Source organism: Hirundo rustica, chromosome 13 (assembly GCF_015227805.2).
Source record: "Hirundo rustica isolate bHirRus1 chromosome 13, bHirRus1.pri.v3, whole genome shotgun sequence".
In the NCBI taxonomy this organism is placed as follows: Eukaryota; Metazoa; Chordata; class Aves; order Passeriformes; family Hirundinidae; genus Hirundo; species Hirundo rustica.
In genome coordinates this window covers 11,983,419-11,997,340 of record NC_053462.1, presented here as the reverse complement: position 1 = coordinate 11,997,340, position 13,922 = coordinate 11,983,419, and the positions used below count along the sequence as shown (strand labels likewise).

At 40.9% G+C, this 13,922-nt stretch overlaps 1 protein-coding gene across 6 annotated transcripts in view; it reads left to right on the top strand.

Annotated features, from left to right (window-relative positions):
* ARNT2 (aryl hydrocarbon receptor nuclear translocator 2) overlaps positions 1–13,922 on the top strand; it is a 96,222-nt gene that overhangs the window by 61,077 nt on the left and 21,223 nt on the right. For all 6 annotated transcript variants that reach the window (XR_009208280.1, XR_009208282.1, XR_009208281.1 and 3 more), the window contains 4 exons: positions 4,065–4,141; positions 6,086–6,220; positions 6,980–7,054; positions 11,062–11,213. Coding sequence is in view for 3 of the 6 variants with exons in the window: in XM_040077157.2 (XP_039933091.1) it covers positions 4,065–4,141; positions 6,086–6,220; positions 6,980–7,054; positions 11,062–11,213 (439 nt within the window). In the remaining 3 variants the exon portion in view is untranslated. The remainder of the gene's footprint in view (positions 1–4,064; positions 4,142–6,085; positions 6,221–6,979; positions 7,055–11,061; positions 11,214–13,922) is intronic.

Below are 13,922 nucleotides of genomic sequence, written 5' to 3'. Positions count from 1 at the left end.
GGACTGGGTTTGTTGTGTTACGGCTGAGGTCTGTGTTCAGCATGAAAACACCTTGGCACATCCAGCCTTCCTTTGTGGTTTTTCTCACTTGTGTGGGGCAGCAAGGCTCATGTAGTGGCAGACTGTCTTCAACCCCTTCTTCACTGAGAAAGGGGAGAGAAAACAGAGGAAGCATCATGCCTCACCCTCTGTTCAGGCTGTGTGTTAATGGTCTGTTCATTTTCCTCCACTGTGCCTAAAAAGGTAAAATTAAGATCAGGTGCAAAACCAGGCATGTGATACCTGCACATTTCTGTCCCCATGGGTAATCAGGTAATCAGGATGTAAACTTGGTGTGGAAGACAAAGGAAAAAGGAGTCAGATATTTCAGATGGATGTTCCAGGCAGTCATGTTGTATGTTTGGTTAAATAATGAGAGCGTGGTGTTGGGTTCTTTTGAATGAGGTTAAAGGACCCCTTATTTGAAACTGGCTGAGCAGCAATCCCAGCCTTTGTCCCTCTGTTCTCAGCAAAGCAGCATAGATGGAACTTGTGATCCTCAGCCTAGACAGTGCTTCAGGTTCATAGCCAGTCATAAAACTGAGAAGTGCTGACCTTCTCCTGGGTGTTTTTTTCCCATTTTCAACTTAAGCAAGATTTGCTTTTCTTCTATTTTTTTTCCCCCTCTGAATATCTCATTCCTGGAAGGAAATGAGTCTTCTGTGGTGCATATGATATTTTCCTAATAGGTTTGTTTTGCCTTTTTTTCATGCCATAAGATTTGGTGGAGAGAGAAGATAAAGTCTGTCAGGATGTTGGTAGTTTTCTGTAAATCAAAGCCAGGATCTGCAGAAAAGCACATAGTAAAGAAAAGAGATAGATACAATTTTGAAAACTTCAAATAAGGAGTCACAGAATGATGTTAAAATCAGATAATGTTGAAATCTTTTTCTTCTCCTTAGTTAAAAAAGAAACATTTTAGTCTTCCAAGTCAGACTTACGGTAACATCTAAACCACAGCATGCCAAAGCTGTTAGGTTATTTTAAAGTTTTGGCCAGAATCTGGACGTTTGTGCAAAGTACTCCCTCTTCCAATACAAAACAAAATAGTTGCTTGAATATTCCTTGCAGTGCTGTCATTTTCAAGGCTTTATTTATTTTTTTTAAAGAATGGTTAAATTAGTTTTATTGGGATTCTTCACGAGATTTTTATCCTTAGTATGCTCTCCACAGCCTTCTTTGTGAAAGCCTTTTTCCATTGTTTTGTATGAGAGATAAAGTCACGGAGTGTAGCTCCTTCCCTGGCAAGTAACTATCAGAAATGATTCTAATAGTGGCAGGCATAAGAGGATTCTAGTGACCACTGGACACTTAAATCCCATCTTTCTAAAGAATTATAAATAATTTATTTTTAACTTAGTGAAATAAAACCATAAATCCACTAACGCTGTTCTGTGTCTTGCAGAAAATGTGGGGCAGAAGGGTAGAGAAAGAAAGCAGAAAATTAAGCTTTTCTCTTGTTAGAGCCACCTGGGAGCTCCTTGGGAAAATTAAAAGTTCCTTATGTCCACACCAACATGCTGTTGCCCTGTGGGAAGCTGTTTGCTGGTATGAAAGACACTTGGAAATTGAATATAACCTCTGACGGCACAGCGTTCTATTTGTGATGCTCAGTTGCAGCTTAGCTCTGCCAGTTGTTGATATGAACTCAGGCAAGCACAGCACTGTATTTATTATTTGAGAGGGGTGTATATTTGGTGTTGAGAAATAAACCTTCTCCCAGGGTTACACATAAAGAATGTGAATGTCTAAAGTATGTTTATTTTGTTGATGCCCCCTAAAGATTTCGTGGCTGCTTTCTGCCAAGCTCTTATAACTTTTTTTAGAGATAATGATGGTGCACGGTGACGTTAAGGAGCAATATTACATTGTGTTAAGAGCTGGAAAAACCTGTAGAAAGTGCAGTGCACATCTTTATTTACCTGTCCATACTGGAGTGCGTCCAACAGGAAATGTGCTAAAGCAGAAGTAAATCTCATCTACAGATGCACCCTCACATATAAAGATACCCAGAGTTGAATCTTTGGCAAAATCAGCTGAAGAATAAGGAAAATAATTTCTCTTTATGGAATGCTGCCAGTAATAGCACCTACATTGCAGAGAAGCTGACAATCTTTTTGTCAATTTTTTTTTTTTTTCCTAGGCACTTTGGGAAAGGGTTAGCAATCCACTGGGTCATGTATTGATTAATTCCAGGCAGGTTGGTTTTTATTCACAGAGTGTCTTGTGGCATAACCCAACTAAGACATTTTCCATTGTGCTATACAGACCCAATGTAATCCATCTTGGGCAAAAGGGGAAAAAAAAAAATAGAGGAAAATTAGAACAACAGCCTCCCTTTGTCAACAGAGTGACGTCAGAAATAATGTTTCTTAGCTAGGTTTAATTTTGGAGGTTGTTTATGTTACTTTGATTTTGTTTGAGCAGTAGCAAGCATGGACCAAGTTCCTAAAAAGGAAAGCATTGTTGAAAGCTACAGAGAAAAAAAAGGTTATGCAAAGTGGAAGCTGTCCAGCTGTATCTTTGCTGTCTTTTGCAATAATCTGTGCCACTAAGGAAATGATTGGAAAAGCTTTTGAAGTCAAGGGAATATACTTTCAATGTGTCCTTCTCAAATGGAAAACTCCATTTGAAAGGGACCTTTTGGTTAAGGTTATCCAACTAGAATGCTTAGAATTATGTGCTTGAAACAGCACTTATTAGATGAGACAATAATGTTCCTCCTTTGTAAAGCTCTTGAGACCCCTTGATAAAATTCTAGTTTTCAGTAGGGGGCTGCAAAGAATATTGTGCACCCCAGATTGTGAAATTATTGTAGGACAAGTGCCAATATATTATACAAAAACGTGGCGGGAGGGGCATTCTTTCATACTTGGTGTATTTTACTTTGTTGTATAGTTCAGTGAGGACCAAAAAATACCTGTAAAGTGCTGTTTGGAATGGATTGACAGATAAGATTCAGCTGTTTTGATACAAAAAAAACATCCTTAGAGATGACTGCAGTTCATTCAGCAGCATTTTTAGTTGTTTTTCAGAGGTGTCATTTATGAACGTGGTGTGCTGTCATCCTCTGGACTGTCCAAAGATTGATTTACATTGGGGATTATAAATTTAAAAACTAAAGTAGCTGTTGTTTCAGAAATGGTAGCTGCTTTGCAATTGATTTCATTAATGCTTTTAAGGGCCTTTTAAGTGATTCACTGCCTGTTATGACTGAATTCCTTAAAAATCCTTGTGAAAGAGTTTACAGATCACTTAAATTAGGTCAGTGGTGTCACTCCTGGAAGACGTTTTTTCAAGTGTTTTATAGGAACTTGATATCTCAGTACTGGAGTTGGGAAATAGCCTTAACTCAAGGCTTAGCCAGCAAGCAAATAAACAACGCTAATCTGAATGTTCCTATTTGTGAAACACTGCGATGGAAAATAGTACACATGTATGTTTTGAAACTATTGCTGTGTTTATAGTAGTTACTCCTGTTACACAACTGGAACAAGCAGTGTTAGCAAAGCATCCGCATTTTTTTCAGTCTTTCAACGTAGCGACGCAGGTTTAGTCCATTATAGAAAAAAGTAAAACCAGCTGTTAAATATGAGCACAGAATTAGTGATTAATTTAGGCTGTGCCTTGTTTTTAAGGCTCATTATAAAATATTATTCACAAAGAAAACTGAACATTCACTGACCATATTAAGTGACCCCATGGTTTCATAATATACAGGTGGAGCTGAACTCATGGAAATGTTACTGTCCATCTTGGTGTATAATGGAATTTTAGTATCTGCTTTGTCTTCAGCAGCCAAAATTGCTGCTATGGGTACTTTGTATACATGTGAGGTATGTAGGAATGAGCACAACTGAGAAGGATCATCTGATCTGAACCCAAAAATAATGACTGAATCTTAGAGAACAAAATGTGGTTATTCTGTATGATTTAGAGCATCTAGAAAAGTACAGAGCTAGGACAGCAGCATCTGTTTATCCCAATTTCCTAATTATAACAGTATTTGTTATCATTTACTCCAGGAATGACTATACCAGAAGAAGATGCTGATGTGGGACAAGGTAGTAAATACTGCCTCGTGGCAATAGGAAGGCTTCAGGTAATGCCAGTCTTTCCATGTACAAGCTGTTTCTGAAAGCGTGATCATTGTTCTGGTGTGGTTGCAAAAGATTTGCACACTGTTTTGCTACTAGACTGTAACTTTTAACATGCCTCCAGTTTAAAAAGTGCCTTGATGTCTGTGCAGTCAATGACTTGTCTAGAACTTCTCAGCAGAGCAAAATGAAAGTGTAATTTTGGTGCATACGTGTATTTAATCCAGTAACAACAGCAGAGATGCTCCTGAAGATGAATGTGCACAGACCTGCCATTCTTTAGGGTGCGTAGGACTGGGGTGTTGGAGGTGATGAGAAACGTGGCAGTACAGGTGCTGCAGGTGGCGGGTTAAAGTGACCCCCAAAGCCAGTGATACATTCCCTGCCATTTTTCCAGTCATTCACTCTCTGACTAATCAACTACTTGAAAAACTCTGATTGCAGGAGTTATTCTGAAAATGTTAAAGATAAAGCCGTCAAGAGGCACTTCAGAAATCATAGCTTTATTCTCAGCATGTATTATGTTATGCATTCAGATGAGATGTGAGCTGGAGGAACTGGGAGAATAAAATTTTTCTTCCTTTTTGTGCAGGCGGTTGCAATTGTTGTAGTGCATTTCCTCCTTTGTGCATTGCTGAGCTGAGTTCAGAGCTCTGAGCTAAAGCAGTCATGGTGAATCTCCTTCACCACAGCAGGGAGTACAGTTTTTATCTTCCTGGTCTGGGAATTCTGCCATGGGTGAACATATTTGAGCCTCTTGCATGATCCCCTGCACTCGCTGCCATCTGCTCGGAGGGGATCACTCCTCCTGACAAGGTGGAATGACCCTTTCCCAGGTGCCAAACCCATCTTACCCGAGGTGAACAGCAAGTGTTAGCACTGCAGAGTGGCTCTCCATGGCATGGCAGAGCTACAGAAGTACTGCAGAATGGGTTTCCAGTTAATCATGCCTTCGTAATCAAGAGGAATATATTCCACTAATGGAAAGAAGGAAGTTATGGGGGTTCGTGTGTTACAGCTTCCAACGAGAAACTATTTCCAAGTAATGTCAAAGTATCTGTTATATTAGAAGAGCCATTGTGGTATGTGAGGGAGGGCAAGAGGAAGCTCTGTGGTGGGTTAAATCAGAAAGGGGTCAGGGTGCACAAATTCAAAACTCTTGCTCTGTAACAGCAAGTTGAAATCTTGCACATGGTTAACTGGCTAATCAGCTCCAAGGTAGCAAAAAAATGAGATTTCGCTCATTTTGCATTGTTAGCAGAGATAGCTCTGGAAGTTGTAAGAAAATCAATGGTCTCCTTTGTACCTCCAGTGGGAAAGAATGGATATGAAGTGGCCTGATAGCACAGATTTCAGGCAGAGAGCTGAAAACACATAGGGTGAGATTTGAGAAGTATTTAGAGAACTGTGTTTTTCATTATGAACAGCCACTTGCTGGTCTAATATCCCCTACTTCAGCCTCTGGAGGACTTTGTTCAGGTCCTGCAGGTGATTCAGGTGACGTTCATGTCACCTGAAACGTGAGTGTTTAGTCTGAGCAGTCCTGTTGGTTAGGTCTACAGACAATGGGTTTGTTTCCTATCCTAAAATGAATGGACTGCATTGTCCTCTGCAAGTCATTCATTCTTCATTGCTAGAGATAGGAACTGTGATGCCTGATGTGCTGCATAGTGAGATGAATCCAGCTGGACTTACATCCTCACTGTATCCCACCTTCTTGGGAACTTCTGGTGTGTTTATTTCTCTGCTGTGCTGTTAAGCCTCTATAGATGTCATGGGGTGAGATATTTGCCCTGCAAACTGGGCTAAAGGCTGTTCTGTCATGTATCTGTGCTGTGGTTTTATTTTACTTCCTTCAGCTGTTAGCAGTCTGCCAGCAGATTGTGTTCTTTAGCTGTGGGGTCAGATTTGGCCCGAGGTGACTGTGGTGTGGACTTGCTTGTCCCTAGGTGACCAGCTCTCCCGTGTGCATGGACATGAATGGCATGTCGGTCCCCACGGAGTTCCTGTCCAGGCACAACTCCGATGGAGTCATCACCTTTGTGGACCCAAGGTGCATCAGTGTCATTGGCTACCAGCCCCAGGTCCGTGGCCACTGGGAATGTGGAGAATGGGTTGAGCTAATGCAGAAAATCCCATTTGCAAACATGAAGTATTTGTAGCTGATAATTCATATGTTGTGCACTAAATGCTGCTCGTTTTTCTTTGCTGTCCGTGCCTCTGTGTGACTTATCTTTTTATACCTTTAGATCTGATTCAAATTCTAACAGCAGAGTGCTCTGAACCGTGCACAGCTTTCCAGCAAAGACATTTCTGTGATAGAAAGTTAACAGTGCTTGGAGAGTTTTAGTCTCATAGACTTTTGATTCTGCCAATCTCTTGAACAGTAAGCAAACATAATTTGCAGCATCTATTTTCCTTTAGGCTTTCATCTGCTCTTCTTAACAGGAGGCTAGTACAGAGCTGAGTAGAATAGTAAATGAACCACAACTCTCCCTCAGATAACTTCAACAGTTGCAATTTAGAGGCAAAAGTAGTTCCTTGTTCATTTTCTTATTAATAATTTTTTAATTGCTTTATTGTATTTTTACAAAAATTAGTGCCATAAAATGACACTAACCTTTTCAAGACACCATTTCACAGGTGTTAGAAAACCACTTAAACTTTTTTGTAAAAGAATGGGACATGATGCCTACAAACCTTGTTTGTGTGGTTCATCCCTGATTAACTGAGTATTCCCATTAAGTGTGATAGATCTTGTGTTTGCAAGAATTACTTGCAGGTCTGCACGTAGATTTGTGTTGTGGTTTGGGTTTTTTACATAGCTTTATGTTTTATTCTAGGATCTTCTGGGGAAAGATATTTTAGAATTCTGCCATCCTGAAGATCAAAGCCATTTGCGAGAGAGTTTCCAACAGGTGCCGTGTCCTGCTTTTTTTGTTCCACACTTTATCATTTTGTTACTATTTTGACCACAGAAGTACTTTTTATTTTATAGTTCAAGGTATTTTGTTCTGTTATGCAGGAGAAGGAGTAGCAAGATGCAAAACAATTTGTTGGTCAATTATCAGTGGTTTAAACTGCATAATAAATGGTGACTTAAACTGCAGTATGGGTTGACAGTATTTTCAGAAATAAATCTTCTAGTTGTATTTTTTGTTGTTGTTGTTGCACAGGGTGAACTGTTTTGGAGATGCCTGTAGTGACCCCACTATGTTAGGTGGTAACCAAACTGATTTACCTTCCAAGATGGGTTGTTGATTTGCAAGTAGTTACACCCTTCTGTGACACTGGATTGTTTGTAACTGAGTTCTGTGCTAGCCTAGATGATTTGCTTTTTCATGTACTTTAATGGAGTTACACCACTTTACATCAACATGTAATTTGGCCCTTTTTCTCTATTAGAAATTGAAATGGATAAGTATGGAAGTAACAAAAGAAATACAAGATAAAGGAAGAGATACTGTTTTGGATGCATTTGGATGCATTTTTACCATTTACATCAGCTGAATCAGTGACATTTATTCCATTGCAGAGCTTGCTGTTTCAGCTTGGTTTGGGACTTGCATTAGCAGGGCTTTCCCTGAGCTGCCTCCTTATTGCTGGGCTTTTCAGTGCCTTTCCTGCTCTACCAAACACCCAGCACTGGATGTTTGACAAATTGCTGAGGCTCAATTGATCTAAGTCGTTCCAGATTTTCTAACAGCAGCCAATGGCCAACCAAGTTGTGTTGATCCATCTTGAGTTGGATGCTGAGATGTATTTTCAGCTGTGAAATGTGGATATGAAGTGATTCTAAATAATTTGTATGGCAAACTGTTTGTTCAGGCATGGCACGCACAGACAGAGCCTTTGGGGAGCAACAGCTAAATGGTGTGTCCCTAGAACAGATTGTGAAACTGAGGTTATGGTCTCTGCAGAAGCATTGGAGATAGTGTAAGATATCAGTCCTCCTAAGCTGTTTCTCACCATCCCCTCCCTTCAAGAGAAACTACCAGCCCCGTGGCTAACTGTGCCTCCACTTCAGTCCCCTTGCACAGACTGAGTGCAGACAGCAACCTTTTTAAATTGGAGATGTTGGTTCACAGGCGGTGAGAGTTCAGTGCTTTAAACAGGTCACCACACCCAGAACATCTCCTCTGCCCCACCTTGGACGGGGATGTGATGCTGCAGCTGAATCCTCCTGATAGAGCTCTGTTACCAGGAGTCAGTTCCTGCTTCCCCTCTTCTCTCCTGCCTGCCCTTGTCCCCACCTTCCTGCTGCTGTGGTGCTGGCACGGATGGACTTGCTGGGAAACTGAGGCACTAATTCCTCTTGCATGAGACTTCCAGCGTGGGGCTGCTTCAGCTCCCTGCGCTGGTGCCTGATGCTGTCAGCGGCGCAGGGGTGGTGAGAACACATATGCTGTTTTTCAGTGGTGCCCAAATGATTGATTCCACTCATCTGTCCAAGAGACAGTGACAGAGAGCTGCTGGATAATGGCCCGTCAAGGATGCTTGTGCAGTGAATCCATCCAGGGATTGCCTGGCTCTCAGCAGGGCTGACTGGCAAATATTGCAGTTAATGACTTGGTCCTCCCTGTGTTCACTGGAGGGACATCAGGCTGTGGGAGGCTGCCAGTGTGTCCCTGAACTCAGCTGCTGGGGACTCCACTGTCAGCATGTGCATAAGTGATTTGCTGGATCAGGGACCTGCATGATTTGCTTAAGGTCATACAGAAAAACAGCAGGGGAAAATGCAATTAGAAGTGAATGTTCCTGCTCGCTCAATCTATGTCCAATCTATGAAAATACTGTGTTGTTTCCTTAGCAGGCAATGCCTTCTTGGGAGTATTTTTGTTCAGTACAGTAGCAGTGTGGTTGGGGCTGTTATTCCCATCATGCAGTAAAAGACTGAAGTAAACAGTTAAGCGTTGCACCAGGTGGTTTTTATTTCCAAAGAATATAAGAAAGTAGAGTTTAATCATTAGCTTTGAATTTTTTTGTGCTGGTTTGTTTGTGTGCTCTGTCTTAAGACAGTTCAGGATTTTCCCACCAGCAATCTCTCTGCTTTATATATTATTAAAGAATTACTGTTTGCTTAATCAGGGTTTCAGGGTAATAGATCACTGCAGTTTGTTTTATTATTGTTAGTTCAGACTTAGAAATCTCTTAATTAAAAAGGTAACTGTGATTTCAAATAAACTCCTTTTTCTTTTTTTCCTAAAACCTGAAAACTTGACACTTCTGATTTGCTGACAGTATCAGAGCCAGGCTGGTGCATAACAGAAGAGGGAGGGAGGGTGGGTTTTGCAATTTTTGGTCAGTTGCCAGTATCTATCTCAGAGCTTTATTTCCTTGGGAAGATAAATTCATTCATCAGGGTGGGAAAAATCAGGCTAGAATAAGATAGTCTCAAGGCTAAGACCAACAAATCCAGGTTCATTTCAAAGGGTCCAGCATACGGCTATTGGATACCCAGTAGGATGCTATTCAGATTGCACACTCTCCACCAGCTCTCTGGTTTCTGCCCTGGGTGTGGTGGTAGAAAATTGCTGATAAAAGAATGTTGCTCAGTGAGCTCAGAAAAACCCTGTAAAAGCATTTAAAAAAACCCCAACAAAACTGACCAAAAGTCATTTACTTCAGTAAGATTTTGAACTTCCCTGGGCTTTAGTAAAGCTTGTTGTGTCTTCTATTTGCATTCTTTCCATTTAGTCCTATATCCACTTGGTTAATTTGAAGTGCAAACCTCTGAAAAAACAGGATTGGAACATTTTTCTTAATCTAATTGCTTGTCAATAAAGACAGAGGGTAAATAGTGGAACTTCTACTTTTAGAGAATATAGGCTGTAAATAGCTAATAAAAAGTAAATTCCAGATGTTAATGATTAAGAATCCACAAGATGTGGCATTTATTTGCAGTAGACCTTCCCTTTCCTTCCTTGAGGCAGCCCTGAGATAGTGTGGTGGAAAAGCTGTAAAATATAAACAGAGATAGGCCAGGTAAGTGCCAGCTGAATGACTTAAAACCATGAAAGTTTTTTTCTGGGTTAACCCCAGATTGTTGGATAACACGTGAAATGCAGTTGCAGGGCAGTGTGAGAAGATTGCGTTGAGTGTACTTTAGTTGCCTGCTTCTTCATCCTCACTTGGTGCCCAACTGTTGACTTGAACAAAACTTCAGCTACCAAACCCAGACATCTGAATTATTAGTTACGAAACAAATAACTTGTGCAAGCAAGGAGTTTATACTATTGAAATGGGCAGTGGCATTCTCTCCTTTCAAACATGGCTCACTCTTTTTTCTTCTGAAAGCCAGAAGCAAGTGTTTGTTGTTAGCAATTTGCCGTCCTAGAGAGTCTTCCTCCTTTGGTGTGAGGGGGAACCAACCTCTGGTGGCTTCTAAAAACAAAAAATAAACACCTGAGTATTTAAGTATTGTCCTAAATTTTGATGCTGGTTTATCATGTATATTAGTTGCATAGCTGGGTATCCAAGCAGAAAAGCAGTCAACCTCAAAATGGCTTTTCTTTTAGGCTTTTGTTTAGCTGCAGTGATTGGTTTATGGTTTACATATAAACATTTAAAAGATCCTCAGTTTGATTTCTGTCAATCTCTCTGTAAGTATTTCACATTAAAACATTCTTAAAGTTTCTGTATTGGGATAACAGCATAACCTGATGATTGTCCTGAATCTGTATTTTTTCTATAAGCAGGCTGGAAGTTGGCATTTTACATGACAAAGTATGAGGATTTCATTCTGGAGGAGATAACTGTAAACATGGATAGGATTCTGCGTATTCTCTCCAAATTAAAAATTCCTCTGCTGTGCCCGTAGCTTTCTGGAATTCAGGTTTAAAATGCACCAGTTGCTGCTGTTGACTATTCATGTGCACAGCAGATAGCAATCTCCTGTTATTAACCTTTCCAAATGGCTTTGCAGGTGGTGAAACTGAAAGGTCAAGTCCTGTCTGTGATGTATCGTTTTCGCACCAAAAACCGGGAGTGGATGCTGATCAGAACCAGCAGCTTCACATTTCAGAATCCTTATTCTGATGAGATCGAATACATCATCTGCACCAACACTAACGTCAAGTATGTGCCTTCCTGAGTGGTTTTGAAGGAATTGTAACCATTCTTTTTTGCTGTAAAGCACATCCCAGTTTTTTAAGAGCTACCTTTTGTTTCTCTGTAACAGTGTAGGCTGTAACAGGATTTTGCTGCATCAGGAGATCTCCCAGTGTAGCTGTTTCTCCGTGTCATTTTCCTGTGATGCTTCCAGGGCCTGGCTGCGCTGGGGGGAAACGTCACTTATCTGTTATGTCATTAGACAAGGCCATTGATCTCGGTCCAGGCTGCCTTGAACTAGTGCAGAGCTTCCAGCAGCACAACAGCTGTCCTGATACTGGAGGAAGGTTAGCCTGACTCCTGAGCCAAAAGAAAATTCCGTGTCCATGTTCATTGTGATCATACCATTCTGTAGTTCTGGGCTCTTCTGCTTGAGCTGTGTCTACTCTTGTGACCTAATGAAGCTGGCAGAATTATTTCCTAGTGGGTTTGATTGGGAAGGGTTCCTGATAGCTTGGATTTGATAGAATATCCCCAAGTAAGGGGGTGATCCAACTCCTTATCTTAAGAGGGAAAGGAAATCATCCTGCCTTGGAATTAATAAAATCTTTCATTTGGCCTCTTAGGAGGAGGTCACACTCAGAGTATGATGGAGGTTGTTCTCTGTGGACTGAGCAGAGATGCTTTTGGAGCCTCAGCCAGTAACTGCAGAACCTAATCTGGCCTTGATTCCTTTATATAGTGAGATAATAAATGTTTCTTCTTTCAGTATAAACTTAATCTGTTCTTAAAACTAAATCTGCTTCTGGTCTGACCAGAGATTTTTTGCCAAGTGTTTAGCTGAGAGGAAATTACTGGGTTTGAGATCTCAGCCTGTTAGACCATGTGTCGGAAATGCTGAACGAGCAGTCTGCTGCTGGAGGTGCCTGCTGAGAGCTCCACTGCAAAACCAAGCCCCTGGGGCTTTGGCATTGGAGCTTGGAAGTGCCTCTGGGTGTTCCTTGTCTTGTTTCTTTGGACATGGCACATACCTGGAAGGGCCTGTACATTCACTTACATGAAACCCAGCGTCACAATTGTTTTCCTCTTTTTTTTTTTTTTCTGCTTACCCAAAAAGTTGGGCTTAAACTGAATAGTAAAGCTCATTGAAAACAGGCAAATGTGTCTTGAAGTCAGACAGCTTGTCTGCACTGTGCATCAAAATAGCTATTTCCACATTTCTGCTGTTCCACAATACTTCTCCAAATAATTTGTGTATACAAAAACAGGCTGCAAAGTAAAAAACATCTTCTGAGGTTTGTCCCAGGCTGGCTTAATTGTGATTTGTTCCCGAGAGGCCAGGGATGAAAAAGTGGACCTGGAGCTTATGTTGTGTTGACTCTGGGAATGTTTTTTTTCTGAGCCTGCACTGTACAGTTCAGCTTGGCACCGCTGTGATGAACTGGACTGTGCCAGCTCCTGGCTTTGCTTCCATCTCTCTTGCTAGGTTTGAATAGCAACCCAGAAATGCTGACCTAATATGGAAGTTGCCTGCTGCTACTTTGACAGAGGATGTTCCCTCTTTCCTGTCATGTTGAAAATGTTCTGAAATGGGCAAGATACAGCCCATTATACTCCTGCTTTTGAATAGTAGAAAGAATGCATTATTCAGACCAGTTTTGTTTTTCCCCTTATTCTCTCCCAGTTCTCAGATTTCCAAAGAGGACTTACTGTAAAGTACTAAAGTACTGCACTTCCTGCCTGTTTATGGCTTTTTTTTTTTTTTTTTTTCTTTTTTTCCCCCACACTTGGGGTCATGTTTTGATTCCTGATTTCCTAGCTGCCTTGAAGAGTTGTACGTCATGGCGTAGCTGGTGATTTCCAACTTCTCATTAAGCTTCTGCTGGGACTGGTGGTTTGGCACCAGCCCTGGTGTATGTGGCCATCCTTATGTGTTCCTGGAAGGTGCTCTGGCTCCTGCAAGGTGCTTCCCATGGAGACCAGGCAGGGATGCCTTGCTCTGCCCAGCTGAAGGCACAGAGGCAGATTTGATCTGCCTATCACTGTGGTAACCTAGGCAGCCCCATAAAAACAGGCTTGAAGTAGTTAAAAATTCAGCAATGAAATTGTAAAGGCAATGTAGCCAAAAAGTCTGGGTTTAAATCAGTTTTTAACTGAGGATAGTTTCAAGCCACAGTACATACACATCTGCTTGCATCCGTTAATGGAATAGCTCAGTTGTTCAGTGAACAGCATTTTCCCAAAGGACTGTAGAGGGCAGTGATGATTCCAGTTGTGGAGGGATTCATTGATTTTTACTGTTACTCATTGGCTTGGTTTGGTTGTTCCATTTCTTTCTTTCTTTTTTTTTTTTTTTTTTTTTTTTTTTAAATTAAGATTCTCCTTTGGAGCTTCAGACAGTCAAATGTGCAAACTTGCTTTAGGTACAGAAGGATAAGGAAACATTAGGTTCAAATGTTCGTTTAGTTCTTAGGGAAAAAAAAAAAAAAAGAAAACTTCTCTCAGTTTCACTTGGGTGTAGTCATCCAAGAGAAACTTCCTGGAGAAATGAAGCATTTAACATTTCACATTTGTGCTGCGTTGGGCTGAAGAGTCCTCTGTTTGACCACGTCTTCCTGTGTAGTTGGGACTGTTTGATATCCAAAGAGAAAAAAAAAATTGTTATCAGTGTTTATTTATTACACAGATAGAGCAGTGTTTGAATAAAATAATGTTGTGATGGCAGGTTATATAAAG